Source organism: Lonchura striata, chromosome 3 (assembly GCF_050655825.1).
Source record: "Lonchura striata isolate lonStrDom1 chromosome 3, ASM5065582v1, whole genome shotgun sequence".
Taxonomy (NCBI): Eukaryota; Metazoa; Chordata; class Aves; order Passeriformes; family Estrildidae; genus Lonchura; species Lonchura striata.
The window spans coordinates 59,195,378-59,223,341 of record NC_140705.1 but is presented as its reverse complement, the minus strand read 5'-3'; the positions used below and the strand labels follow the sequence as shown (position 1 = coordinate 59,223,341).

The 27,964-nt window shown below is 36.5% G+C and overlaps 3 protein-coding genes across 18 annotated transcripts in view; 1 reads left to right on the top strand and 2 right to left on the bottom strand.

Annotated features, from left to right (window-relative positions):
• Positions 1-107: 107 nt before the first annotated feature.
• TFB1M (transcription factor B1, mitochondrial) lies at positions 108-25,958 on the top strand. Of its 7 annotated transcripts, none has more exons than XM_077782161.2 (8): positions 109-179; positions 817-974; positions 2,497-2,648; positions 6,161-6,269; positions 6,821-6,972; positions 11,129-11,248; positions 22,212-22,339; positions 25,025-25,958. In XM_077782161.2, the coding sequence occupies exons 2-8, from the start codon at positions 842-844 to the stop codon at positions 25,284-25,286; spliced, it is 1,056 nt and encodes a 351-aa protein (XP_077638287.1). In that variant the 5' UTR covers positions 109-179; positions 817-841; the 3' UTR covers positions 25,287-25,958. The 7 variants fall into 7 exon arrangements, with proteins under 7 accessions (XP_085432766.1, XP_077638287.1, XP_085432764.1 ...); XM_085576638.1 differs by having other exon boundaries at positions 143-356; XM_077782162.2 differs by having other exon boundaries at positions 143-371.
• On the bottom strand, positions 15,338-18,387 carry CLDN20 (claudin 20). The gene is made up of 2 exons (XM_021532084.4): positions 18,248-18,387; positions 15,338-16,230 (listed from the first exon to the last, which is right to left on the bottom strand). Exon 2 carries the CDS (start codon positions 16,144-16,146, stop codon positions 15,487-15,489), a length of 660 nt encoding a protein of 219 aa, XP_021387759.3. The 5' UTR covers positions 16,147-16,230; positions 18,248-18,387; the 3' UTR covers positions 15,338-15,486.
• TIAM2 (TIAM Rac1 associated GEF 2) overlaps positions 25,880-27,964 on the bottom strand; it is a 133,967-nt gene continuing 131,882 nt past the window's right edge. For all 10 annotated transcript variants that reach the window (XM_085576633.1, XM_085576624.1, XM_085576623.1 and 7 more), the window contains one exon: positions 25,880-27,116. In XM_085576633.1, coding sequence (XP_085432759.1) covers positions 26,473-27,116 — 644 coding nt within the window. In that variant the 3' untranslated portion in view covers positions 25,880-26,472. The remainder of the gene's footprint in view (positions 27,117-27,964) is intronic.

Below are 27,964 nucleotides of genomic sequence, written 5' to 3'. Positions count from 1 at the left end.
ATGGAGGCACACGCACTTACATAACATAATTACGCACACCAACCTTATTATTAAAAGCCCTTTTTCTGTTTTTTTTTTTTTTTTTTCTGCTCATTTCCTACTCGCCCACAGCGCCCAGCCCGGCCCCCGGCTCCCAGCGCGCATGCGCAGCGCGGCCCGCCTCCCCCGCGCGCAGCCAGGTAAGGCGCTGGGACCGCCGCATGCGCAGCGCTGCGCCCCTTTCTCTTCCGGGTTGGCGCCCGCTGCGCCCCGTGAGGAGCCGCGGCGCCGCCGGGACACCGCTCCAAGCGTCCCTTGCTGCTGGGAGAGCCGGGGACGGAGAAAGCGCCTGCGGCGGCGGCGGCGGGGCCCTCCCGGTGCGGCCCAGCCCGGTGCGTGCGGCGGCACGGCGCGCTGCCCCGCCCCTGCGCTGGGCCTCCCCAGCCGCGCTGACGGCGTGTGCGCCTGCGCAGTCGGGCGGCGCCGCCCGGGGCTGTGCTGGCGGCTCGTGTGAATTAAACACGTTCTTGCCTGTACTTGCTGACGTGAAGTCATTCCGCTTACTGGCTCTTCTCTAAAGCAATGAAAGACATCGAGTAATTGCGGGAGGGCTTGGTTTTACCTGAGCCTTTGGCAGATATGCAAATTGGACTTGCTCCAGTACCCCGAATTCGTGCCTGGCATAAACTCTGCATCCAGAAGTCAAAGTAGTGATGTTTGGAGTTTAGTCCTCCTAATGATTCCTAAATCACACCTTGGTTTGTAAGCTTAGTAGTGTTTTTAATATAATTTTAATTCGTTGTCTGTAATAGAGTAATCTTTTCGGTGTCTCTCTAGGAGGAAGGAGTGAGTGTTTTATCTTATGGCTGCTCCAGGAAAGGTGGCAGCTTTCCGTCTGCCCCCCCTGCCAACTATTGGAGAGATTATTAAACTCTTTCGCCTTAAAGCACTGAAACAGCTTTCCCAGAACTTTCTACTGGATTTGCGATTGACAGGTTAAATATTTTATTCTAATATTTTTAGCTAACATAGAACGTGTCCCAGTTTTTATCAGAATCCAGAGTATAGCTAAGGAGATGATGTTTGTGTAATAGTGTTTGACAGAGTAATGGCAGCTCAATTGGTAAACCTTTATAACACCTCTTTTAACAGTAGTTTTAGGTTAGGTTAATTGCTTATACTTCTCAAAAATAAGTGTCTTTAGACACTGAAGTACAATTTTTCTTACATGGAAATGTTATTCCTATATAAAATATGGGTTATTGATTGAAATGCAAAAAAATCTAAATCAAAATAGTACTTATATCATTTGGGTACTGTTTGGTTTATAAGTTTCACTTAAAAATTGGCATTTTTTGCAGATTGTCCTGTATCATGGAAAGTATGTAACACTTTGTGCAGTTTAGAGTTTCCTGTGTGCTGTAGATAGGAGAGTCATTTGTCTCAGTTTATCAGAAGTGTAGCTTTTTTGAACCAGTTGCATTGTTCTGAACAGTTCTTTTTTTTCTAGCTTTGTGTCAGTGGTGGTAACAAAGCTGGCACTGTTCTGTCAGTCAGGGGTGGGTGTCTTCACTGGCACAGTGGTGCCTGGATTTTGCATTTAGAAATGCAGTTCAGTTTCATGTAGCTAATGATTTGATTTTGTTTGACAATTCAAACTGATAAAAATTCAGAACATGAAACTCTGTTCCACTTCCTGAACAACCAGACTCCTACCCCAGAATAAAACTCCTACCCCAGAATAAAGATGTCTGCATGCTGTTAGTAAAACTTTACAAGTAGACAGATCCTTGGATATTTTTTATTGCATACATAAGAGATCATGGAGTGAGCAGCATAGTTTCTGTCAGTATCCTCTCTCCATGCTTCCCAAGGATCCCTTCATTTCACTAACTAAATTTTCTAGTCCTCAATCTGTGTTCTTTCGTGTCTATAATAATGTTACATCGTTTCACTTTCACATGGGTATTCCTTCCTCACCTTTCAACTGCCCTGTTTTCTATAGCTGCCAGTTGCTTGTGTTCCAGCTCTCCATTTAGTCTAGCTTCTCCCCCATAAAATTGCTCTGTACATAATATAATCTTCATAGAGCTTTACTGTATCTTTCTTACTTCTTAAATTGCCTTGAAATAGAGGTGCTGTAGTGAAATACCTTTATAAGGACAAGTAGTGAGACTTTAGTGTGTTGGACACAAGTGCTTGCTTGCAGCACAATAGTACTGCTAGTGTACAGAGGAGTGATAGTCTCTTTTTATTTGATTCTGTAATAAGCACAATAAATACTAAAGACATAAGACTAAAAATAGCCTTTTCTTAAATAGCTCAGTATATCTTATACTATGGTACAAACCTGAATTCTGTGCAGTCTGGCAGGCGCGTGATGATTTAACTGGGATGTGTCACTGTTTATGTCTGTTCTGAGATAAGCATGCTTGTGTAACAGTAAACAATGAGGTTATCTGGGTGAGCTGAATCTCCTGGAAAATAAAGGCTTACTATGTTGTTTGTGTCTTGCAGACAAGATAGTGAAACAGGCTGGTGAGCTGAAAAATGCCCATGTTTGTGAAGTGGGCCCTGGGCCAGGAGGAATTACCAGATCCATTCTCAGTGCTGGTGTTGAACAACTCCTTTTAATTGAAAAAGATGCTCGATTTATTCCAGGATTGCAGGTACCAACTGGAGAATAATTTGTGTATATATAACCACAGCATTGAATAAGAACATTCTGAGAACTTAGAGAGATTCCAGGTGTCTTGTTGGAATCTCAGCACTGAAAATAGGTTTGGTTCTGTGGCAGAAACCAGAGCTGTAATTTGCTTGAAGATACACAGTATTACAATTCATTGTTCCTGCTTTCTCATAGGCCCTTTAGGACCTTATCCTGCAACTGAGTTACTGCCAAGGCTTGTTGGTTTTGAGGTTTTTTTCAGGCTTTGATATTTCAGGTGCATTTCGTCATGCTGGTGAAATCATAATTTGAAGGTTGAATGTAATGTCCTTATGCATGGTTTTATATTTCATTTTAATCCCAATAATTTTGCTTTATAAAATTGAGAAGGTGTATCTCTAGTTAGTACAGTCAATGTGGGTTAACATCCAGGTAGAGAAGAAAAAAGCAAGCATCTATTTTACATTTTCATAAAAACACTCTTAAGCTTTTCTTCCTTTTTTTTTTTAATTGTTATAAGTTCATGACTCATTGTGGCATTTTCAAATGCCATTTACTTGTGGTGCTGGATGATTATGGAATTTGGCTGTATAAATCCATCAAGAAAAGCAGAATCCAAAAATCTTAAAGTTTTACTGTTTTCTTATGTCTCTACAATCTCAGATTAGAAAAATTCAAAGGGCTTTCCTTAAATTGCACTGTGTCTTTTTCACTAAATCAGCAGTGAAAATAAATAGATAGTATACTTGAGAACTGGTACTATCTCTTTAAATGATGAAAATAATGTAAGGTATGAACGAAACTGATCATACCCTGAAACTTAAATGTGCATGTAATTATGTCTTTGTGGGCTTAGCCGTTAATAATGTATAATATGCCATCTTTGTCTTGTGAAATGTGAAACCATGTTTTCATTTGAGCGGGGGCAATCAGCATTTTTGTTTTAGATTTCGAGAACTGGTTTGGAACTCAAGAGAATTTGAGGTTAAATTACACTTGTTTTAGTTAAGAGAGCTTTTTAAGTACTTGGATGGTTTTGTTTCTGATCTTCTAAAATACATCTTCTGCAACAGTTTTATCTGAATAAAAGTATGCTTCTCAACATCTAAAATGAGCTTTTGGCATGTAATTATCTTTACTATTCAAGTGACATAATGTTAGTCATTATTTTTAATTGCCAATCTCCTCAGAGTAGAAGTGAATGTCTGAATGAGGTTATTGAACATAGAGGTGGTATAGCTCAGTAACAGAGGATGTGGATGGTCAAGAAATGTGTTGCAGCCATTGGTGTTCAATTTGTTGCTTTTTTCCCTACAAATAAGAAGATACTTAACAGCGGATCTTTCTTTTCTAATAATGTGGGTTGAAATAACTTCTCAGGTTTCCCAAGCAAACTATCAAAACTCATGCTCATAAAATGTTTGAGATTTTAATAGGGGAAAATGTCAGAGATGAAAAGTGGGGAGTATTACTTTAAATATCTCTTAGATACTTTTAAAATCGCTGACGCAAAGCATACAACATTTTACATTAACTGTTTTTCAAGCTGTGGTCTCTCACAAAACTGAAGTGGGGATATTCTTTACTGCAGAACTGAAATACAGTGAAGAACATATGTGCACTGAGCTGAGCGTCTGTCAGTTCTGTCTCAGTCTTAAAGAATCCCAACCTTTCTGCCATATGCCCTATTAGCTTTCAGGCTGGAAAGATTGATAAAGAGAGCAAGAGAATGTACTGAATATAGGATTATATGAGGAACACCATTTCATGTTTTAAACTATGCCCTTTATGCCTCCTTTGTGCCCTTTTGGTTGTGGTTAAAGAATGAGATGGAACATTCTTGGCTGGTGTCCTTGATGCAGGAGCTCCTGGAGCTGTGTTAGCTGCACACATTTTCCCCTCAAATGAAAAAAACTTCACTGAGTTTCCAAGTCTTTATTTTAAATTAGAAATATAAGACAATGATTTTCTGGTCACAAATTAAATGCAATTCTCAGTTATGTATAGTGTGTTTCTGAGCAGCCCCTAAACTCAATCTTGATAAGAAAACTGTTATTAGCAAATGACATTGTTTTCTAACTTTATTAATCTTACATTATTTTTCAGTATAATCATGCTAGAGCATTTGTTACAGCTTCAAAGAAAGGTTTGACAAACCATGGCAGATTAGTGAATTTATATGTCACATAATTGCTAGTGTAATGCTGAAAAGTCCATTAAGTGGTTTGGACTTGAGATTAGTTTTATTTTTTCTGTTTGGAAATAATTGCTCTTAAAACATGTAGGAACATTTAGGGTTTTTGTTAAGCTTTTATTGCTCTACATAAAACTTAGCTTTTTTGATAATTAAAAACCGTAAACTTTTACTCAAAAAAATTTCATGACAACATTTTGTGAACTGTAGGAGAAAGCAGTATTTTCCTTTGGCTCAGAGAATTGTGAAAGCTCATTGTGCCCCTGAGCATATAAACATTATTCAGATTGAAAATGGGACTACAATGATGAGCAGTTTATTTTGGCAGTTAGGCCACTGGAACTTAAGTGTTTATGAATTTGGATTTCTGTGCAAAAGCAAAGTTGTTTTTTAAGCAATTGTTCATTATTGTCTTATGGGATCAATAAATATCCCCAAATGTCATCTTTGAAAAAGTCTCTACTGCTTTTGAATTGTGCTGTTTGTGCATAGTTTCATAGTGTAAGAGAAAAGATTCATACAACATTAAAGAAGCTTAACTAACTTTAATTATGGGTACTAACACCAGAAATGAAAGAATTGGTTGTCAAACTACAGCCAGCGCTGAGTTTGCATATCAGCCTTTATTAAATATGAGATAAGTTGTGCAAGTGGGCTGCAGAAGCTGACAATGAAGATGATTTTGTAATGTTTAGGAAGATAGAAATTATTGAGATCTTCCCTCCTGCTAGATACTAATTTCATCTTTTAAGTGGATTCCTTGTTTTTTAATGGTAGAAGTGTAGACTACTACAGGGTGTACCAAGAGAATCTTTTCCATATTTTTCATGTAAAAGGAATAATTAGTATTTCTGCAGCCTTGTATCACATGTGGCTGAAATTGGATAATAGGCCCTTAAGCTGTGGGGAAAACAAAAATCCAACATTAGCCCTTGTTTTTAAAAATAATTGATCTAAAAACTTTTCAAAACCTCCTGCTTGCATTATTATTTAAAGCAGGTGAGGTCCTGATAGTGACCTGGGACTTGTTAATTGTTGTTGAAGAGACTCTTAGCAGTCTTTTCAAGTTTGAATTCTCTATTAAGAATTCTACATGTGTGAATAGTTAAGTGGTTACAGAATCACACATCAATCTATATCTAGTGTTTGCTTTTTGAAAGTAAATACTTACTAATAGTGTTCTCCATTTTAACTCCTACTGTGCTCTGTTGTATGTTGAAGATAAATATATAGGAATGGTTTGATTCCTACAGTGGCTGAAACTGGAAATCTGTTTGGTTAAAACTCACTGTGGGTTCTGCTGGCTTATTTACAAACAGATGCTATCTGAAGCAGCTCCAGGAAAGGTGCGCATCGTTCATGGAGATATCCTGACCTATAAGATGGAGAAGGCTTTTCCAAAGCACTTAAAAAAAAGCTGGGATGATGGTTAGTATTTTCATTTTTTAGGGCTTCTGAGTCAGTCTTAAGTAGTGATAAAATTGAAGTTCACTCAGTGCAGGTGTTACTCTCTTCTGGTATATGTTAAAGAGACAACTGTTTGATTATTTTGAGGATTGTTAGGACTCAGTAAAATGCCTCTGGGAGGGTGTGTTGGACAGAAGTACGAGTATGGCTTTTTACTCTGTACCTAATAGTCATACTTTGAAATCACAGGAACACTGTTTTGGTTTTGCCACTCTGGAGTAGCTCAGTACTCATCAGCTGAAATCATCTGAAAGCTACTGATTTATTCAAATGTAAATGAGAACTAGACCTAACCCCTTTTTTCCAAGTAAATACTGAGAATAGTAACACAGATTTGTCAGTGTAGGATGAGTATAAATGGACAGGCATCATTTTGGTGTGGCATGATAAAAAATTGTTTCCATATTTGAAGTCTAGGTTGATAGGCATGTATCTTTCTTGTGTTTTATTTCTTAGCAAAATCTTACCCAAAACTTTTTCCCAGCTGTTTTTCTTCTGTCAAATGTCAACAGAACCACCAGATATACATGTCATTGGGAATCTGCCCTTCAGTGTTTCAACTCCTCTGATCATCAAGTGGCTTGAGAATGTTTCAAAAAGGGATGGACCTTTTATTTATGGCAGGACACAGATGACGCTGACTTTTCAAAAGGAAGTTGGGGAGGTAAAAATTTGGCATTTTTTCAATTTTGCATATTGTTAATATGTAATCTTTTGTTTAAAACTACAAACCCAGTTTTAGTTGACTTCGAAAAGAGAGGAAAAGGTTAGTTCTATTTTTAGTTTATGTGGTTATAAATTATAAATTTTGATGTGTTAATTATCTACTCTGATCCTTTCACAAGAATGTAATTTTTTAAAATTTTCTTATGCAGAGTTCTATTCTTTTTAATTTTTCTAATTTTTAAATTTTCTTATACAGGGTTCTATTTCGTTGAGGTACTCTTCCTGTTCTTTTCTGTAGTCTAATTTCTTTAACATTAATAGATTGCACAGCACTCTTCAGTTTTCAGATGTGTTTATTCTCTCACAGACTTTTGTGCAACGTTTCATCAATCTGTTTTTCCTTACCTTTCATTCATCTCAAGAAACGCTTATAGTTTCTTTGTCCTCTTTATTAAAAATTATTTTTAAGAAACACCTTCCTTAAAATAAGGAAAAATGGAAGGTTACCATTATTTCCAGTTGTGATTAAGCACTTAAAACACAGGGGGTGTTTGTCAAGACCATGGAAATTGGCACTGGCTTTCTTGAATGACATCAGAATTATTAATGTATTCTGCCATTCTTGTGTGTGTGAAAAGGCCTTAATTGACTTCTGTCAAGAAGTCCAAGAGCAAGTCCAAGAGCAAATTGATATTTTATTTTGTATTAATAATTAGTTTCTCAAAAAAGCTAGACTGATCTGCAGTGTAGTAGTGTTAATGACAGATCAATTGGCTTACTCCACAGTGCTTTTAGACTTAACAATTTATTTGTATTTACATGGCATGAAACATATAAAACATAGAGAATGGAAAGCTTTTTTGCTTTGCAGTTATGGAAGCAGTCTGGCTTTTAGCAAGCATCTCACTTGCCTTTATAAAGAAAAAAAGGAGTTGCACATCAGTCTGAACACTGAATTTCCATCTTATTATTCATGTTTGTAACCTGCTGCGTTTTGTCTGTGCAGGCTCAATGAGTATGTTGTTTTAATTTTAATCCTTCTAAGTAAAAATCTGAATAGGAAACTTCTGCTTTTTTTTTTTTTTTTCTGTGAAAATTAGTAATAATTATATACGAAAGTAGAATGTCTGCTGTCATTTTTTGGGTCAAAAACACCCATATTGTGCCATCATTGCCCTAGCCTTGCAATCAGGATTGAAGAAGTATTTCCAGTAGGTGGCTCTAGAGAACACTAGGGACAAACATTTGATGTGAAATAAACCATATTTCTTAGTTCAATTCTGGGCTCATTTGGTATCAGACAGAATCCAGGTCTGTTTCCCAGAAGGACTTCATGTCAGGTGAGGCTAGGCCTTGTTGCAAAATATGGCTAATGGACTGTGATGTAAAATGCAGAGTGATGATAAGCAAGATGCATAGTTTTGTGACAGCAAAATTTCACCTAACACTGTGCGGGAGCACTCTGTCCTTCATATTCCTGTACCCAGCTGCATATGTCATCGGTGACACGCAGATTATGGTTCTTCTGCACCCAGTATTGCCCAATTAGCTGCAAAATACCATGCACACTTAAGGTCTTGTACATAAAACACTGAGGAGTTAGGAACACTAAGAAATGCAGTATGTTGTTCAAGGTCATGCAGTGAATCAGTGTTAGTTGTTGTTGAGTTTATAATCTCTTGATTCTTCAACACAGGTCTTTCTCAAAAAGAAAATTGTTCATGGTTTTTGGTTTGCATTTCCATTATTGGTTTGATAACATGAAAAGAAATAGTTTTGAAGGTGCTATTTTATTTTATGACTGGGAGAAAGAGCAATAATTAGGCTCTGTTCTCTTTTCTCCTGACCGTCTGGAGTTGCTTCAGATAACCATGGTAAATAGGTGTGTACAGGCATAGTTAGTATCAGGAAAGAGAGAAGAGAGTAATGCAGATAATAGTGAGTTGCTACTGATATTTTTTGTATCTCTGGATTTGCAGTCTTGATAGGGGAATTTGGTGATCTCCCTGGATATTTCTAAGCTAAGAGCCTAAATATCAAAGAAAGTCTGTGTATATATCATAAGCACAGCGAAAGCATAAGATGCATCATGGAATGGAGTGACGTGCTTTATAATTAGTTAAGATAACTTGATGTTAATAGTAAAAAAGAGAAGCAATGTACTCTTTTATTTATGATCAGACCCAGTATAACAGAGAAGTAAATACTTTTGCCTTTCTTGCTGGTTGTATTTTCTTGCTTTTCTATTTCCTTGTAGCACAGCAATGTTGGTGTGAGTTATGTCACTAGACACCTACTACTGCAGCCCACTCTGTTCTGATATGATATAAATAAATTGATTAAAGCTGATGAGAACCAGCAGTTATTTTATATGCTGAATCTGAGGCCTGTTAAGGAGGATAAGGCCAAATATCCACATCAGGAAAAATGGCACTTCTGAGTGTCAAGCAGATAATTTGTTTTCTTTGTAGTTTAAATTTGTAAAATTGCTATTCACTTTGTGGGTAAAAACTTTTGTTTTGTCCCAAATTCTTCAGTGTTTCATCTCAAATCTGTTGCCTAGGCCAGGTTCTTCCAGCCCACTTACTCTAAAATTGATCTTCTAATGGGGTCTGTTGCTATAGAACAAGGAGAAATGGTTTTAAACCAGAAGAAGGTGGATTTATATATAAGGAAATCATTTTTTACAGTGAAGGTAGTGAAACACGAGGTTGCCAAGAAATGGGGTAGAAGCCCTATCCATGGAAACCTTCAAGGTCAGGCAGGGCAGGTCTCTGAGCAAGCTGACCTTGCTGCACATGTCCCTGCCCGTGCTGGGGGTTTGTCTGGCTGATTCTGTGCAGGGGTGCTGTACACAAGTATGTTCCTGCTTCTGTGGTTGAAGTGGTTTAAGATGTTACTCTCCCGTTGTTAAGTTATCCCTTCTGTAATTGAGAAGCAGGAACTTACTGCCTGAGACTTGGTAGTTGGTTTCTGGGAGAAGTAAAGATAGGTTTGTTTGAATTGGTGCTGGATACAAGTGTTGCCATTAGGTCAGTTTCATTTCCACTGCAGAGGTTAAGGAAGTGCGTGTCAGATTGCATTGTTAAGACTTTGCAGTCTGGGTTTTTTTAGGGAATAATAATTTCCTTTGACACAACAATGAAGGTAGCTTTAAATGCTGGCATAGGCAGAAAGAATCACTGAGCATTCTTTCCAAAAAGTTGTTGAAAAGTATTTATTTGCTCCATGCTGAACTGTCTTTAGGAAGAGTTGTTTGAAAAAATGTGAAACTTTGGCAACAGGTTTAACTTTTAGATTTCAGGCATAAATTTAATAAACATGGCATCATTTCATGAGTAGGCTTTTCATATGGAACTACATGCTGTACAAATATTACCAGATATGCAAATTTTAGCGTGTGTTAGTGAAATTACTTCTGTAATTTGAGACTTGATTTACAAGATGCTTTATATGTTTCAATTTTGTTTGTGCAAGCAAAACACAATAAAATGTGTTTCTTGCCAGGTCACAAAGGCATAGGACTCTCTGTCCAGGCTACTATTTTGGAAAAAAAATCATGGGAAAATCAGAGTATACTTAAATTGAGTTTTAAGTATTAAATGCTCTCACTGTTAGGCATTCTAAATTTATGTAAAGTAGACCCAGCTTCCTGGCAAATATTGTAAGAGTAGGCCAGTTAATTATGAAGAACTTCTGGTTTCTAGCCGATATTGAGCTTATGGAGCTTTGTTTCATCATGAAGAAGAAAAAGAAGTCATAATATTTTATACAGAAACACTGGAAGGAAAGGATTGTGAGAGTACTTTCAGCTGGTGTTAGGTTTGTTTTGAATCCTGCAGTCAGAATAGTTTTATTTTTCTCTTGTATCCATACAAAATTCTTTTGACATTCATTTAGATCTGCAGAATTTCTAGGAGTTCTTTTTCATGTGCATTTGATTTCAGGACTGAGATTGTGAATTATTGTGGTATCTTAATGAAATGCTGCTATATTGGAAGAAAATTTTAGATAAACCGGGCATACAATTTGATACAAGTTTTTAATGATTAACTGGTGTCTTAAATTTGATTATACTGAAAATCAGGCTTTAATACAACTGGTCACTTGTTCAGTTCAGTATCACTGATGTGCATGTTTTGATTTTCCCATAGAGACTTACAGCTAATCCAGGAAGTAGCCAACGCAGCAGACTGTCCATCATGGCTCAGCATCTCTGCACTGTGGAAAACTGTTTCATAATTCCAGGTCAAGCCTTTGTTCCAAAGCCAGAGGTAGGTTTTCCTGTTTTTATTTGTGGTTTTTGTTAATGTGTCAGTCAAGGAATGTATCTTATTTTCACTAAGGAACATTGCTGGCTGCTTTATTTGAGCATCTCTGTATTACAACGTGGAGTGATGTGAAATTCCTCTAAATGAAGCATGCTTATTCTGAGAAAGTGCTTCTTTTCCTTTTTTTTTTTTTTTTGGTGGTTTGTGGGGTTTTTTTCTTTGTTTGTTTTTGGTTTTTTGGGGTTTTTGTTTGTTTTTTTGTTTTGTTTTGTTCCTCAGAAGTTGGCTTTGACCTTCAAACCTATCTGCAAGATCAGCATACTTCTTGGGGTGTTCTGGAGAGGGAGATTAGGATTTAATGTCAGGATAGGACATGCTAGGACTGAAGTATTTTTTGAAAGCCTGCTGTTTTACCATTTGCATTTATAAACAGTTTGGGAATTGTGCCTTAAGAATTTGATGGGTCTTTTCAAAGACTGTGTTAAGAAAAGCTTTACATTTGTCACCTTTGTCAAACATCTCTAATTTTACCATGTCTATAATCTGTATGTTTCACCCCAGTCTTTAGCATATTTTACTCCCTCCTATTTGCTACAGCAGTTTGTCAGCTGTATCCCACTGATTGTTTAAAAAAGTAACAATCTTTTCTCCCTCTTGTATATTCTTGAGTGAGTAGAGAACAATCTCTTTGTTGTTCTCTTATCTACTGCCACTGTTTTTTATTAATAGCCATTATGAGTACAGGAATCAAAAATTAAGAAATAAATCAGTGTTTTGGATAAAAGCTTGTTTTGTTTTAGTTTGGATTTTTTTGTAAAAATTCGTGCCTGACTTTAAGTGATGTCTGTGTCCCTGAATGCATGTGGGAATCATAGGCTTATAGAAATATTTGGGTTGGAAGGATGGTTGTTTAGTACCATTCCCATGCAATGAGCAGGAGCATCTTCAACTACAAGAGGTTGCTCAGAGCTCTTCCAATGTGATCTTGAATGTTTCCAGGGATGAGGCATCCACCTTTTCTCTGGGCAACATGTCTGTGTTTTACCAGCCTCATTGTAAAAAGCTTCTTCCTTATATCTAATTTAAATCAACTCTCTGGGAGTTTAAAACCATCACTACTTGACCTATCAAACTGCTCTTGTGTTTCAGGAGTGAACTTGCAGCTTCCTCTTAAATTGATTGGTTCATCTCTTCAATACCTCTCCCTTCCTCTCTCTCTTGGTCTTTTTTACTTTTCTGGCATATCTCTTGAGAACCTTTGGAAGGTTATTTTCTTGTTTATCGCAGTGAATTGTAAGGCCTCTGTCTGGGTATATTTTGATGAAAATTTAAAATTCTGTTAGTATTTTTTGGGCAAGTAACTGTTCAAGCATGTTAAATTACAGCAGTCTGTTCTGAGAGAAAATGACCATGCTTAAGAAACCTTATTTTTTGCTTTGAGGTTTTGTCTTAGGTTTTTTTTCTCCATTTTTCCTAGCTGAATGGAAAATAATTTCAGGATGTCTTCTCACTGTCAAATATGTGAAATAGTTTTAAATAAGGCTAAAATTCCAGTTTCGTGGTGGGGATTTCTCAGTGGTGGGTACAACTTAAATACTAATAAAGCTAATGTAATTAAAAGCCTTGTGCAGACTGTGTCCCAGAATTGGGAAGCTCTAATTGGTATTTCCATTTTCCTGTACTGAAAAGGCTCTGTTTGAGTAAGAGTAACACACTTATAATAACAACCTCTTGTAAGAGTTGTAACAGACAACTTGTAAGAGTTGTGACAAATATCTTAGTATAATACTAACACATCCTAGAATCAGTTGGTGCTCTGTTGAATAAAAAAAGCAGTACAACTAAAGGCAGGCATATTTTTATTTTATGTATTTTTTGAGTTAAAACAAGTATCGCTTATACTGCAAAAGCAGAATTCTTTCAGACAGGACTGGCATATGTTTTCACTATTATTTTGTTTCCTTCACACACCTGTTGTAGACTGATCTTGTGTTTTGTCCTTGTTCTTTTAGCTGTAGACTGACATGGTTATAGATGTTACCATTTCTCAAATAATCTGTTTTATTGCAACGTATAGAATTTCTCATAGAATCTGCTTTTGCAATGTACTGTGAATGAAATGGCGCTGTCCTTTATTTTTGTTTCATAGCTATATGAAATACAGCTACTTTATATAAAGATTCAGGAAGAAAAATTTGCAGGATGTGTAACCAATAAACTTTGTTGTGCTCATGGTATGGCATTATTACTTTTTCCTTACACCCTCCTGTAAAAATGCCTCTTGATTATAATTTTTGCAAACAGATTTAACTCATGCACATGGTAGTGATCATGGCTTAGTGTCATGTCAAACCCCTTTCTGAAGGTGGAGATGCATGTTTGTGTAAAGGAGTTGTTTACCTCATTTGCTCAGTGCATGCATATTATTTCAACATTGCTATGAGTGTTGAGACACAAGAGATTCTTGGTTAATGGAATGGTACTGCACAACATTGTATCTAGGAAAAAAAGAAATTTGCTTTTTGGTCATAGTGACGTCTCTGCAATACCTAATAACTGCTGATAGTTGCATTAGGAATAGGGCAAATCAAACTCCTTGATTAAAACATAGGAAACTCAAAACAGTATGTATGTAACAGTAGAATAAAAACAAGATGTAATGCTATTCTGTGTGTGAAAAATGAAGACTCTCTATGAATAAAGACTACTTACATATTAAGTCCATAAAATAGTCCACTTTATCAAGTGCTGTAGTAAAACATCTTTTTCCAACATACCAAACATTTTATGTTTAGGCTCCTTCATGGTCTTTTAGCAAATTTTAGACTAGTACTGTGGGAAATGAAAGTTGTGTATAAATACGCAGAATAAATAGCAGTTGATTTTATTGAGAGACTCATCCAGCATCATGTTCCTAAATTTAAAGGCCTGTATCATACCTGTTTTCATTCTTTATTTGGTTCTCACTTAGAGAAGTATTTAGGTAGAACATGAAGGGACACTTAGGGAAGTATTTAGGTCTCACATTGGCCAGTGATCAATACAAAACAAAATCTCTATGGTGAAAGAAAAGGTAAAGGATCTAAGGTAATTATTCAAAGTAAGACAGTTAAACTAATAGAGAAGCTGTCGCTTTTTTACTGTTGTATAGTACATTTTACAATAATAGAATACCTGGGAGTGGGCCTGGAACAGATCCTACAGGAATAATTAAAAGGACTTAAAAGGTTCTTTCAGAAGGTCAGAAATGTAGAAGGCAGTAAGTGGTTACTGTGTTATTTGAGCTGTTAATAACTGCCTTTAGCAAATGTAAACCAGAATGTTTACATATGTTTCTTGAACATAGATAATTTGGCTTCTATCCTATTCATTACAATTTGCAGGTGTTTTCACCATTATGTTTACATTTCTCTTGTACTGCTCCTCATCTCTAACATTCACTGTGTAGTGATAGATTAGTAGCAGTTGGTGAATGTCCAGCACACTTTCCTTTAACAATAATAAATTAAACCCACAGCAGGTGGCAGTTTTGGGCAGGAGAGCTGGTTTTGGCAAGAGCTGAATGGTACTGCTGATCCATCAGCCTGATACGCAGAGTATGCAGTGCAGCTGAGGTTTGGAGCCTTGAGCTTTTGTTGTAGATTTGTTTTGGTTGGTTGATTTTTTTTTTTTTTTCTACAAAATCTAGTCACCAAGGCAATTTAGAATTGAAAATGAAAGGCAGATGTGTCCAATTTTTTAAAACCTTTGAATTGGGCTTCTTGGACAAACAGTTTCTGGGTTTTTCTTACCTTGCATCATAAATAAAATCAAGATAGAAATGTAAAATACACTGTAAAATGTCATATATTATTGAAAGTCTGATTCACTAAACAGAAAGCAGTTAGTTTTTAATCATCTTTGCTGTAACAAGACATTTATGCATGAATTGTACAGTCAGTTATGTTTTTAAAATAGCTCCTTTTTCTTCAACAAGTGTAACTTGGGAAGTCAGAAAGAAGGGTTTGAAAAATCAACTAAATAAAGTACTCTAATAGCAGACAAGTATCTTTTCCTGCTCCTTCCTTTTTTGTGGATGCCCCTATAAATGAAATACCCTGCATAAGCATAAATGCAACCCAGATACAGGAAAGATTAAGTGCTATTTTATACATTCATTGAAATAACCAAGCTACACTTAACACACAAAAAGCCCCCTTGAATGAATAGAAATACTTCAATGGATAGAAGTAACTATTTATTTATACGTAGTCCTTCAGGCTGTAACCTGCATTGCTCTCCTGCTCTGTGGATGGGAAATGGTGCTGCTTCGGAGGGTAGATCCATGCTCCTTGCTGCCTTTTAAAACAGGAAGAGCAGAAGATCACACCTGTGATAAGCAGAAAACCGGCTGAGATGAATCCAGTATAAACTGCTCCTCCTGGTTCGTGTTTGCTACTCTCTGGAACGGTCTGGTCCAAGAAATTGGAAATAATTTCTCTTGTGTACCAGCACGTTGGTACTAATCCAAAGATTCCTGCAAGAATGAAGCAGATTCCTCCAGCAAAACAAGCATTATTTTTGCTGTCAGTATCCCCTCCCAGCCTTGTGCATTTCATTCCGACTGTAGCGATGCAGATCCCAAAGGCTGATAGGATACACGACAGTACCATGGTGGTCCGTGCAACCTGGATGTAGACGGGGAGAGAGAGAATGGAGTATTTCAGGGTACAGCTGAACATCCCAGTGCTGTACCACGTGCAGTCCATCCAAAGTCCTTGCATCTGTGTTATAGCTGTTATGATATTTGAGCCAACGTCTGCATTTACCTTCCAGTTTGGTAGCAAGGTGGCTGCGATATCTCCAAAAACACCAAACAAAGCCAGAATAAAAGCAAAGAACTGCAGACTTGCTGATGCCATGATGGTTATCTTCTGTCACCTTTTGTCTGCCTTTTCTCTCGTGGAAATGAGTAACTGGGAGCTTCGTAGCCAAGCTGTGGCCGTCTGTGCAACACAGAGGAAAGGGGAGGAGGAGAAGTTGGAGGGGGAAAGGAAAAGAAATCAGCAAACAAAAAAAGCTTGCATTTAAAATTAGAGCTATCTGAATGAATATCTAATATGACCCTGCAGCAGCTGAGCTGCTGTACACAAGGTACTTGAACAGAGATGATGGCAAATGGACAGTGCTTTAGAATTGCTTGTAAAAAGGAGCTGCTGCCCTTTCATACATGATTGCAAGCCATCAAGCAAAACTTACTTTACTGCAGTTGGTTTTGGTAATAGCATACACACTGCATGCTTACTAGACAAATACACATTGTAAATGGAACACTAGAAACTTGCAGTCATGTGGTAGGAAAACACACTGGTAGAAAATATACTGTACTTTACAGGTACCTTGTTTAAGTGTCTTGATAGCTGTAGTCAGCTGTTTTTTATAACAATTGGTACTGTTATATTATCTCCTATTTAAATTATGATTAAACGTAACCCCTTATTTCTGTTTTTTAAATATTACCTGTTCATTTTTTTATTAAGTGTTACAAAATATCTTGGCTTTGGAAGAGAATAAAATAGAATTTAGTTTTTGTATTTTCACAATTAATCACATTACTTTTCTAAAACAATATTTAATTTTATTTCATTTTTATTTAAACTTGCCAGTTTTTTATTTTCAGTGATTTCTATTCCATGACTTAGATTAGCAGTATTTAGGAAGACATAAGACTGAATATGGTCTTCTTCTGTCTCTAAAATAATGTTTTTAATACTGGTAAGGAACAGCTTATTTGTAGAAGTGCCTTTTTTTGAATCAGTCACCTGTCTGAAATAATTTGCAAATTTACCATTTAGCAAACTGCCAGAAGTGGCAATTAAAAAAAATAATTTAAAAAGCTCCTTGCTATTATTTTATAAAGAGTCCAGTTTCATTTGACAGATAAGAACATTTTGGGCAGTGTGATTACTGTACAGCTGGGAAGACAGAACTGTTGCTGTCACTTCAGCTGGACTGTTGGGATTGTAGATGCAGAACATGGTTTGAAACCTCTGAGAGGAGGATTAAAAAGTGGTACCCTGCTTTGCCTTCTGCGTGGGGCTGTATAATTGGCAGGATTTGCCTTTTATCAATAGTTGACAAAGGGCAGGCTTCTGTCTTAGACAGCATGATCCAGACTTTCAATCTAAATAGGTACAATGATATTAAAATTGGTCTTCAGCATTAGAACTCCTTTGAAAATCCATAATAATAAGGAATAAAATTAAAATAAGGGGAATACAAAAATATTTGTAGTATTGTACTCTTGTTTCAGTTCATTATGCATAAGGCAACAAGGTTTTGATCAATATGTATTCTATCAGTCTTTAGTGGCATTTCTGAACTAATTTATATATTTATCTTTTATAAGTATAATCCTGTTATCCTCTATTATAATATATAGTATAATTCTCTATATTTTCCCTCTATATATAATTTATATCTTTATACTCTAATATTTTTGTATTGTATTTATTTCAGGTAATTGTTCAAGGATGTGCTAACTTGGTCCAGCATCTATACATTAAAAATACTTATGGTGAAAATACTAACAGCTATTCATTGTTAAAACCTTATTTCAAAGACCTGCGTATTTCCAAATCCCTTAAGTTTGTTCATGCTGGGAAGAGATGTTCTGGCAGATGCATATCATTTGCTGTACAGGCCCCTGGGAGAGATGGCTTGACTTCCTTTTACAGGAGGAACTGACAGGTCTGGGTCACTCAAAGCTCATTCAAAAACTCAATCATATTCTCATTCATGTTCTGAAAAAGCTAATCAGTATTCTCTATCAGCCTTTTTCATTACTTCCTTTTTAAAAATAAGTATATAAAAACACACAAGCAAAACACTGCAAATAGCAGTTAGCTATACATTACATTTAATGGGGTGAACCAAGTTAAAGGCATGATAATTTCAAGTATAAGCACTACAGTTGTAATTAAAAAAACAGTTATGTTTCATTTCTGTTTGTGAAGGACTTACTGCTGGTTGTGAGGTCTGAGATGTTTTCTTCACTGTAGATGTCCTGGTAAATGCAGTTTCTCTTGAATGCAACTATCCCTTCTCATATAAAACTGGATTGGCATGTATTAACAAAATTTCTTGGAATGTTGTTTTTTTTCTGTTCTCCACAGCAAGTGCATTACTGTTTGTTCCCTCTCTTAGTTCCATCTACCCGAGAATAAAGGAGTACTTTGTTTAATGAGTTTTGTTTGAAAAACACTCAGTAAGGGAAAGCAAAGAGATTATGGAATAAAACTGACGGCGGCCCTTAGTCCTAAATACATAATGATATCCAGGTTCTATGATGGAAAGTGTGAGCAGTGATTAAATGGAGTAAAATCTCGAGAATCCAGAAACTGTAGACTTACAGGCTGGGGGGAAAATCACTTAAGTTGCACTGAGAGCCAGAGAGTTTTCTTGTTTGTCAGTTGTTTTTTTCATCACAGATAATCTTATTAAGAGTTTAAATTTCCTAGAAAATAACTTTGCAATTTATTTTAATTTGTAATTGGAACAGCAGGACACTTCTATTCAACTGCAGGCTTTGCTTATCAGTTCCTGATAGCTTTAGCCTTCCATAGATTATCCTGTAACTTGTTACCTTTGTATAAGACTGTACAAAAGAATTAGAGAATAAAGCTACTGGTAAGGCTTCCATGGTAAATGCAACACATCAGAGAAGTGGCCTCGACAAGTTGGTGTGAGAAATCAAGAAGTTGGGAGAAAGGTCTTGCTCATTGCAGCAGTGATATACCCACAGGTTCTGTACCTGACCTTGTGTCTCTTGTGATTCTGTTTCTGAGTCTGGTGTGAATGGACTTACTGCAGAGCTGTTCTTACACAGAAATTAGTTTTATCAGTGTGGAGACATAGTTACTTTCTGCTGGAAGTGAGCCAAAAGTAAACTCTCATCAGAACAAGATTGTGCTATGAGTTGCACATATCTGGTGTTAGACCTAACATTTGTAGTAGACAGATAAAATAGTACTGAATACTTGGATTGTGAAAGTGCTGGCTTAGAACTATCTCAGTAGGATCTCAAGCAGTCTGTTTTAATGAAATTGTAATATATTCTGCTTTGGTTTTAGTTCCCTATGAGTAAATGACATCTTGAGGAAAGGTTATGTGGGTTTGCTTTTAATACAGCCCTGTTGCAAGGTACATGTATTGCCCATTATGAGACCTTTGTTTCAGCAATTAGTAAAAATTGTCTCATTTAAGCTTATTCTGATTTAGTGTGTTGATTTCATTAGCAAGGCAGCAGACTTGTGTGAATTAAATTGTACGCTGTTATGTGTTCCTCCTACCCTATGAGAAGATAAGCTTTCATTGTACAGTTGTACTAAAACAGTAAGGGGTGAATAATTGCTGTACTATTGACAATTTGGGATGTATTGGTTTAATGATTTTCTTATTCACTATTTTGTAAGACTTGAGTGTTATTTTGTAAATATTTCTAAAATACTTGGTTGGGTGAAAAGCATTACTAGTAAAGTTATCAAATCAAGATGTGTATTTTAAGTGTTCTTATGTACTCTATTGGCTTTCATAATTCTACTCTCTATTTGATGCATATTAAAAGGTATGGGGAAAATAGCATGTATGATTTTAAAGGAGTGGCCATTTACAAATGAAAAGCTTTCCCCTGTATCTGTTGCTATAGTAACCAAGCAGCTTTCCTGGGGTCCAAAGAAAACCGTGTCTATAATGAAACTGAGAAGTGCTGTTTTTTGTTTCATAAGCAGAAATTATTGCCTACTGGCCTTGAGATAGCAGATTGAGCTGTTTGGCTCTAAAGCTGTACACAGTATCTAGATTATGTGGTTTTTTTCCTTCAGAAATTTTTGTTCAAGATGTGGCGCTGACTCCCAAAGAGCCCTTATTTCCCACTTATGAGCATTTCAGCAAAATTGAGGTGACTAGGTGATGCCACATGGACTCTGGTTGTTTTCTTACTCCTAATTTTGTGGGGGCAATGCCTTGTTATAGTTCCTGACCAAAATGTAGATAAACATGTGCATGTGCCCTTAGTGTTTCTGTTCAAGGAGCTGATTGGACATGGGAAGTGTCTCTTTGCTCTGCTCAAAAAGATTAACTTTTCTTATACTCAATGTGAACACAAGTTTTTTTTCTATATCCCTGTGGTCTTCCGTATAGGAGCAACCCATAGCAAAAGCAGGTGCTCTGAACACTTGAGAAATTAAAAATCTGCTTTGAGAAATAAATTATATGTGTTTCACTGCAGATCCCATATGCCAAGTTTCTTTGTCACCCGATTTTTAAATACACTCTTGTGTTTCACATTTCAGTAATTTTAAGTATTTTTTCTGTTGTATTTTTAACTCTAGCTTTCAGAGAAGGTGGACAACTAAAGAAAAATACTCCAGTAGTGTATACTTGGGATCAGCAGTGCTAACACTGGGAACTTGCTGTGGGTTTTTAGTTCATCAGCACCATTAATTGGTATTTTCTTTCTTGTAAGTTCTATCTACATGGAAAAATTATATTGTTTAGATTTTAAAATTCCTTTGAAATTTGTGTTGTAGAAGCATTTGTACTGGATAGATGTACTTAACAGCTGAGCTGTTCCCACAGAAAGAAGAAAATGGATGGGATGGGACTTTTGTGTCAGATTATGTTCACATCAGAAGTTGCTATGAGCAGTTTTGGTTGAAGCAGTAGGAGGAACACTTTCTTTTTTGAAGTACTCTCGTGCTCTGGGTTATCTCGAACAATTGGTACACTGAGACTGTGGTTCAAGCAGCAGCTGTTCTTTGGTCTGATTGTGTCTCTTTTTTCTGTCAGAACTAGCACGCGTGATGATAAATTCATGTTCTGCGAGTGCCAGTATTGACTGTCAGATCTTTTTTAAAAATTCAGTGATTGCCTATCATTTCAGCAGACTCTTTTTAATAAGAGACTAATTTTTTTTTAATCTGGTACTTACAAATTTGTACAGTACTTGTACACATTGTACAAGTTTTCAATGTGCTCCTCCACAGAAATGTTTCATTTTTATTGTTGTTAATCTCTAGTTTGGAAGATTAACTGCTTTATTTGTTGTTATGCAGAAGTGGAGTTTTAGTCCAGCTCCTAATTTTTAATACAGAAGTCTGAATTCAGAAAGTTTCTATATAATACAGTTATAATATATAATATAGTTGCATGGCATACATATATATACACACGTACATAAAAAATACAAAGCGTGTACATGTTATTTCAGTCTGTTTTTAGACACAGAGAAAGTGACTATTCTGTGAACCAGTCTGATTTGAGAACTGTCAAAGAATCTCTTCAAGCTTATCTTTGTGGAATCAGTCAAACATTTTGGATGAACTGTGATACACAGTGTAAATACAGAATTGTGTGGTCATTTAAACTGAGTGCACTTATTTCTACCTAAAATTCCTTTAAATAGAATAGAAATCTTAAAACGTTGAAAAGCAATTCCTTGGCTGACATTTTAGAAGAGCCCTGGAGCAACAGAAAACTTGTAGGGAATGGGTTTGATTTCTAATTATAATACCAATTTTCTCCAGCTGCCCTTCAGTCTGTGTATCAAAAATTATCTAATTTGTGTATTATGTCAGAATTATCTTGTGGAAGGATCTGAAGACAGAAGTGCTAATTACTTTACAGATTACATGAAAGTTGCTCTAAATGGACAAAGTGCCATGGGGGTAAAAAGTACTAAGTACTGATGGCATGTGAACTAATTGGAAATATGTAGATAACTAAGACTAAAATTCTGCAGGGTCTTGAAAGCTAAGGCAAATCTTTTTATTCCATACCATGACATTAGTCATTCCACAGCTGGCTTACCTCCTGCAAGAATGCCTTCCTATATTTTGCCTGTTTGCTGATGTCTAGCCAGGTAACTTAGAAGTAATGTGTCTCAGAGGAAGATATCTACTCTAATTTATCTTTCTTTTCTGTATAGGTGGATGTGGCTGTGGTGCATTTCACTCCATTGGTGCAACCAAAGATACAGCAGCCATTTGAGCTGGTAGAAAAAGTGGTTCAAAGTGTTTTTCAGTTTAGAAGAAAATACTGCTTTCGTGGAATTGAGTAAGTATTTTTAATGAAAAATTCCCAGGTAAAGTTTTTGTAAATGCAGCACTACTAAATCAGCTATGCATTTGATTTAATTCTTCCAGTTTTAAATCTGTTGTCATAGTTCATCAGATCTTTCTATTTCAGAATGGTTTCTGGACACAAAAGTATGAGATTAATATGTAATGTAATTATGTAATAATTACTTGTGTATTTTTGTTAGTGCAGTTGAAGTTATTAAAAATCACTAGGATAAAGTGGTCATCTTTTCAATAATTTGTCTGTTGCAGAAAGGAAAAAACCCCAACCCAACCACAAAAACTACAGAATGATTGAGTTAAAAACCAAAAGTATCAACATGCAGAACCAAAGATGGTAGTGTGAGGAGTACGTCATCTGTAGGAAATTTTACTTATTTGGGGATAATGTCAAAAGGTCTAATTAGGAGTTCTTACTGGCTTTTAAAAAATCCTGGTATCTTACTGAGGGAATTTATTAGTTTCTCTGGTGTGAGAAACCTGCAGTCTTTTTGCCAAGGATCCTGTTTAAACTCCAACACTGCCACGTGTCTGAATTACTATTGGCAACCCATAGCATTCAGCACTGTAGAATGTGTGACAGAGATGCTGTTATGACTAGAGGTATCTGTTGCAGCCTGGGCTCCCTGAATGTTCCTGGGCATAGTTTTGGCCAGTCTAGATTTTGATGCAGTCTAGAATTAGGATGGATACTACCCTACTCTACTACAAGCCTTCTATGTCACTGTTTTAAATAGAAACAAATAATTTTGCATCTAGTTTTGGGTTGTTAGGTTCTTTTTCCTTGAGGCTGTGAATGCCTTTGATATGTGGGATGCAGACATTGGATCTAAAAGAGTATAGGTTTCTCTGTGTTAAAGTTTGAATATCTATTTGGAAGTGTTTAGAAAATGAGGTGTCCAAACTCTAGACTGGTTTGTTTTTGACTTACAAAAGTCAAAAGGGTGGTGATGGTTTTTTTCTTTTTTTTTTTTTCCTTTTTTTCTACTGTGGAGGAACGGTTTCTCTTGACAGAAAGCACATGCAATCAGCATATCTATGTTGTGTACAGTATTGTACACAACAAAGTTGTGTTTTTAAACCAAAGTTTAAAAAAAAATCTCCCAACTTCTGTGTAATCTCAAATTGCTAATAACTGCTTTACATTCTTTTGAGGCAAGGAGGGGGAACTGAACTTTTGGACGTCACGTATTCCCCTAGCAGCTTATCATACCTTAGCCCTAGTTTGCTGCTAAGAAACACAATCCTCTTATTCTTTAGCTGACCTGAAAAATATAGCAAATTTTGGTGTATAAAAAAGCTGTAAAGTTCATCATAAGGTTCTCTATCACACAGACTGTATGAAAACAAGGCAATAGGATCACTTTATGTTTGTGTATGAGTTCTGGGATTTGAGATGTGAAATATAAGATTGTGCTATGAAGTCCATATTATAGTTTGAGTTGTGATTCATGACATTTGTATGATGGTTCATAGTCTGTTAAAAAAACACTAAGTACACTTTGCTCCTGGTATTTTTTTTTAACTATGGAATCAAAGGAAAGAGGGATACTGAAATAAAAATTGACCCACTGCTGACCTAGATGCTGAACTAATGGGGATATTTTGACAAAAGCCTGAAGTAGCATATACAGGTTTCCCAGAAGTTTCATTTTTCACTTATAATTTTAAACCCCTTCTTAACTTTGTGTTCTGTGTACCCACCAGGAACCAACTATCATTTCTTGCACAAACCCTTTGGACTAGTTTGTCCAGCCAACCTGCCAAACACATCTTGGGGGATTTGGGGGGGCAGGGTATGTGTTCCTGTATTAGATGCACAATATTTTTAGGTATTATGTATATAACACAGATAGAATTTGAAAATTGAGAAATGCCCATGAATCATGTTCAGATTTTTTGCCTTTCTGGCCTCTTTTAGACTGAGAACTACTGCTAATAAGAGGTGGTCCTTCAAATAGTTTGCACTGTGTAGTATGTATTTTTGTGTGACATTAAAAATCACTTACCTATTACTCTTCATTCAAATCTGGGGAACTTCCCAGAGAGAGGTGCTAATGGATCTAGCTGTAGAGTAGATGTACTAATGTGCCTATCTGTGAACAATGACAAAGCTGAAAACAAAATCTAGGACTCCTGCCACATTCTCCCACATTCTAAATATTAAAAAGTGAATGGCAATTAAATGTTTTTCTTCTTTCTTGGCTTTTTTTTCTGACATTAGAATTAGGGTATTAATGACAAGTGGTAACTGTATTTTCTATTGGAATGGAACAGTCTGAAAGAAAGTAATATTTATTTGAATCTGATCTGTTTTACACAGTTTAATCTGTTGTTGCTTTCTAAATATGAGGCTAATTCTAAGAAGGCTCTGTGCTTGTAACCATACCCAAAGCTCTTTTTAATGTTAGCAAAATGAACATACATGCTTTTAGTCTAATATAATGTATGTATGTGCTATGGTGTCATAATTTGCATTTGCAGAAAAAGGACCCTTATAAGTTTCCATTGCTCAGATAATAAAGAATTTTAAGAGTGCCAGAGCTAAAATAGTGACATAATTAATACAGGTTTACCATTAAGTAAATTTCACATTACTCTTAAGGAAAATGTAATTGTCTGTGTGAATTGCTGAAATTTTTCTTTACCCCTTATCTTTTAGGACCTTGTTTCCTGAAAAGGGGCGCTTGAAAAGAACAGAACAGCTGATGATGACAGCAAATGTTGATCCAACTCTGCGTCCTTTTCAGCTCTCTATGTCACAGTTTAGAAACCTGTGCAATGCATACAGGAAAATGTGTGATGAAGACCCAAGCCTTTTTGTGTTCAACTACAGAGAAGAACTGCGGCAAAAGAAGATGACAAGAAGTTTACTTGGAAGTACTGGTCAGCCTGAACAGACTGAAGAGGAAAATCAGCTGTGACAGCACAATTCTCGTTTTTTTAAACTAGTTTTAACTCCTTGATCTACAGGTGTTGACTCAGTCAAAGAAGGTTTAGATGGTCCTACATCTGTGCAGATATGAAAGACTTACTTTTGAGAAAGTGGTAGAGAGAGAAGGCATCTCTCTATTCCATTCATCTGCAGACAAAAGGGAAAGGACAATCCAGGGATTTTTTTTACTTCAGGGAAATGGCTAGAACACATACCGAGAAACAAGGTGCGTTGTGAGACAGTAATTAAGTTGCAATAAGTCTGATATAATTGAATTCTGTTTGAATGAAAGTGCTTTACTGAAATTGAAGAAAAATACTTTTCAGATATCAGCACATAAGATAGTGTTGGGTTTTTGTGCTTTTTTTATCCTGGAACATCCTACTGTGCAGAATAACTTAAAAAACAGAAGCCAAGATTCTTATAAATACACTCAAGTGACTGGCTTATGGGAGGATAAAGTGCACCAATTGCCTCAAGGTCTGCTAATACTCTTCTCATTTATGCAGAAGCAAAGAATTTGGGACTTAAAGCTCCAGTTACAGAAAAGCAGCACAATAAAAAGTAGAAAACATGGCTAAGTACAATACTTATTTGTCTTTTACTGTACAGGCTCATAGAGAAAATAAAAAATACAGTCAAATAAAAGATTACAGGCCAAGCTTTGTTTCTGTATTTACACATATGTATAAAGTATAAACAGCATTGAAACGTACAAAAATGAAACTTCTGCACTGTTGTGCACTAAAACACATTAAAATAACTTAATTGTGCTTTAAATAAAGCAAACATGAAAACCAAAGAAATAAAATGCCCAAGGTATTGAAAAATTCAGTTTGCAATGCTCCTTTCCATTGTAAACCCCTCTGCCACTCACTAGCACCTTTTCCACATTACTTAAAATATTAACGAGGCCATCCCCAAGAACACTACATTGTCTTAATAAATGTTTGAAAGGGATGAACTAATTTACAAACCTGGGCCAACTTAATCTATTTTTGATCCACAATAAATTAAAATAACTTAAGAATCCTTTACAGCTGTTTTTGAGCAAAAATGTATTAGTGCACAAAATCAGAGAGTAGTTTTCCTGCAGCTTCCATGAATTTACTAGTTTTAAAGCAAAATGTTTGTTCAATTTTATGTGGACTTTAAATGAATGTTTTAATATTGAGCTAGGATGTTCCATGCCTCTCCACAGCTTCATAAAAACAGTCCTCATTAACTACAGATGTTAAACTCTGGACACTAAATTCTCTCTCTAAAATAGAGTTCAGATCCAGGTTTGCAGCATCAGAGTGACTGTCAAGGGATTGGTGACGTTCTTGCATTGCCATTAGAGTTCCTCTGCTACGCTTTGTGCTGTTTAGTTTTCTCTTCACTGGGCAGAAATGGCCCCGCACGAGCTTTGGATGCTCTGCTATCTGAAAGCCATCTTCTTCCTCATTTTCAGCAGCCTGATCCTGTTCAGAGTCAGCACTGGGTTCCTCTGAAATCTTCAGCCGCTGGAACTGTATTTCAATGTCTTTTGTAGGGCTGCCTTTCTTTAGGTTCTGATAGTCCTCATCATCGTCATCATCACTGAGAATATCGGATTCTTTGACAAGAACATTAGAAAAGTCAGATGCAGTGCTCTCTGCACGTTTATCAGGAGATGAATTTTTGGTCTCCTGGATGCTCTCAGAAGTGTGGCAGCTGCTGCTCTGAGTGCTGCTGCTTAGGCTGCACTCATCAGAGTCCTGGAAGGTGCCTTTCCCCTGGTCACCATTCCACTCGCTACTGGACGACTTCTTCAGTACCTTCAAGGATCTCGTGGAAGCTGTGCAGAGTAAAACTGCAGGTTTATTTTTTCAGCAAAAAACATGGTTACTCCTTTTATCTTAGTATCCCACTTATGATTATGATGGACATAGTCATTCTAAGTCAAATGTGTCAGCACCCTGACACTGACAGTGTGCTCCCCATGTTACAGTTTTCATTACACCTATCCTAGGGCTCTGTGCTTTCCTTCATGTGTAATATGTATCAAATCCTCAAAAAAGTGTAGTCATAAATTAGACACTTCTTCAGAAAGAAAGACTGACTTATGCACCTCAAGCACTGAAGGGCCCAGATGTAGGCAGCAGCTGAACTGTTCCAGGTCCTCTGACATTAAGGGGATTTTACAGAGGACTGATCTGATACAGAACTTGAAATATTAGTTACTACTCATTTAACTAAAATGTCTGAAGCCTGTACTTAATTACAGTATCAGCTGGGATGCAGATTTAGTGCAGTGAAAGGAGCAAGACCCCCCTGCCTTTTCCCTGTTGTTCTAGCTACAAATGTTATTAGGGCTGAGTTACTAAAGGGAACCCAGAGGAAAGAATGATAATACTGTATGTCGAAGGCTGTCTGTTCCTTCCCAGCAAAATTAATTTGGGCCTTATTAAGTCTTCTCTGAAGAGATATAATGACACATTGCAGTGTGGGGAAGTGTCCTTATCTCCTGTAGCCCTTGTCACACACTGAGTTGTAGAGAAAGTACTCCTGCTCCAGTCAAAAAAAAAAAAAAAAAAAAAAGGGATTTGTGGGTCTGACACATGACACTCTATGGTCATGGTAATAATTGTGAATGCCCTACCAGCACCAGAATCTGGACACTTTAGTTTTCACTTGAGAAGGTGT

Bases quoted from the DNA above. Each gene is read 5' to 3' on its own strand.
- CLDN20 (XM_021532084.4), bottom strand. From the start codon at position 16,146: ATGGCATCAGCAAGTCTGCAGTTCTTTGCTTTTATTCTGGCTTTGTTT.
- TFB1M (XM_077782161.2), top strand. From the start codon at position 842: ATGGCTGCTCCAGGAAAGGTGGCAGCTTTCCGTCTGCCCCCCCTGCCA. The intron at 2,649-6,160 runs GTACCAACTGGA...ATTTACAAACAG, and splicing joins GATTTATTCCAGGATTGCAG to ATGCTATCTGAAGCAGCTCC. The intron at 6,270-6,820 runs GTTAGTATTTTC...AAATGTCAACAG, and splicing joins AAAAAAAAGCTGGGATGATG to AACCACCAGATATACATGTC.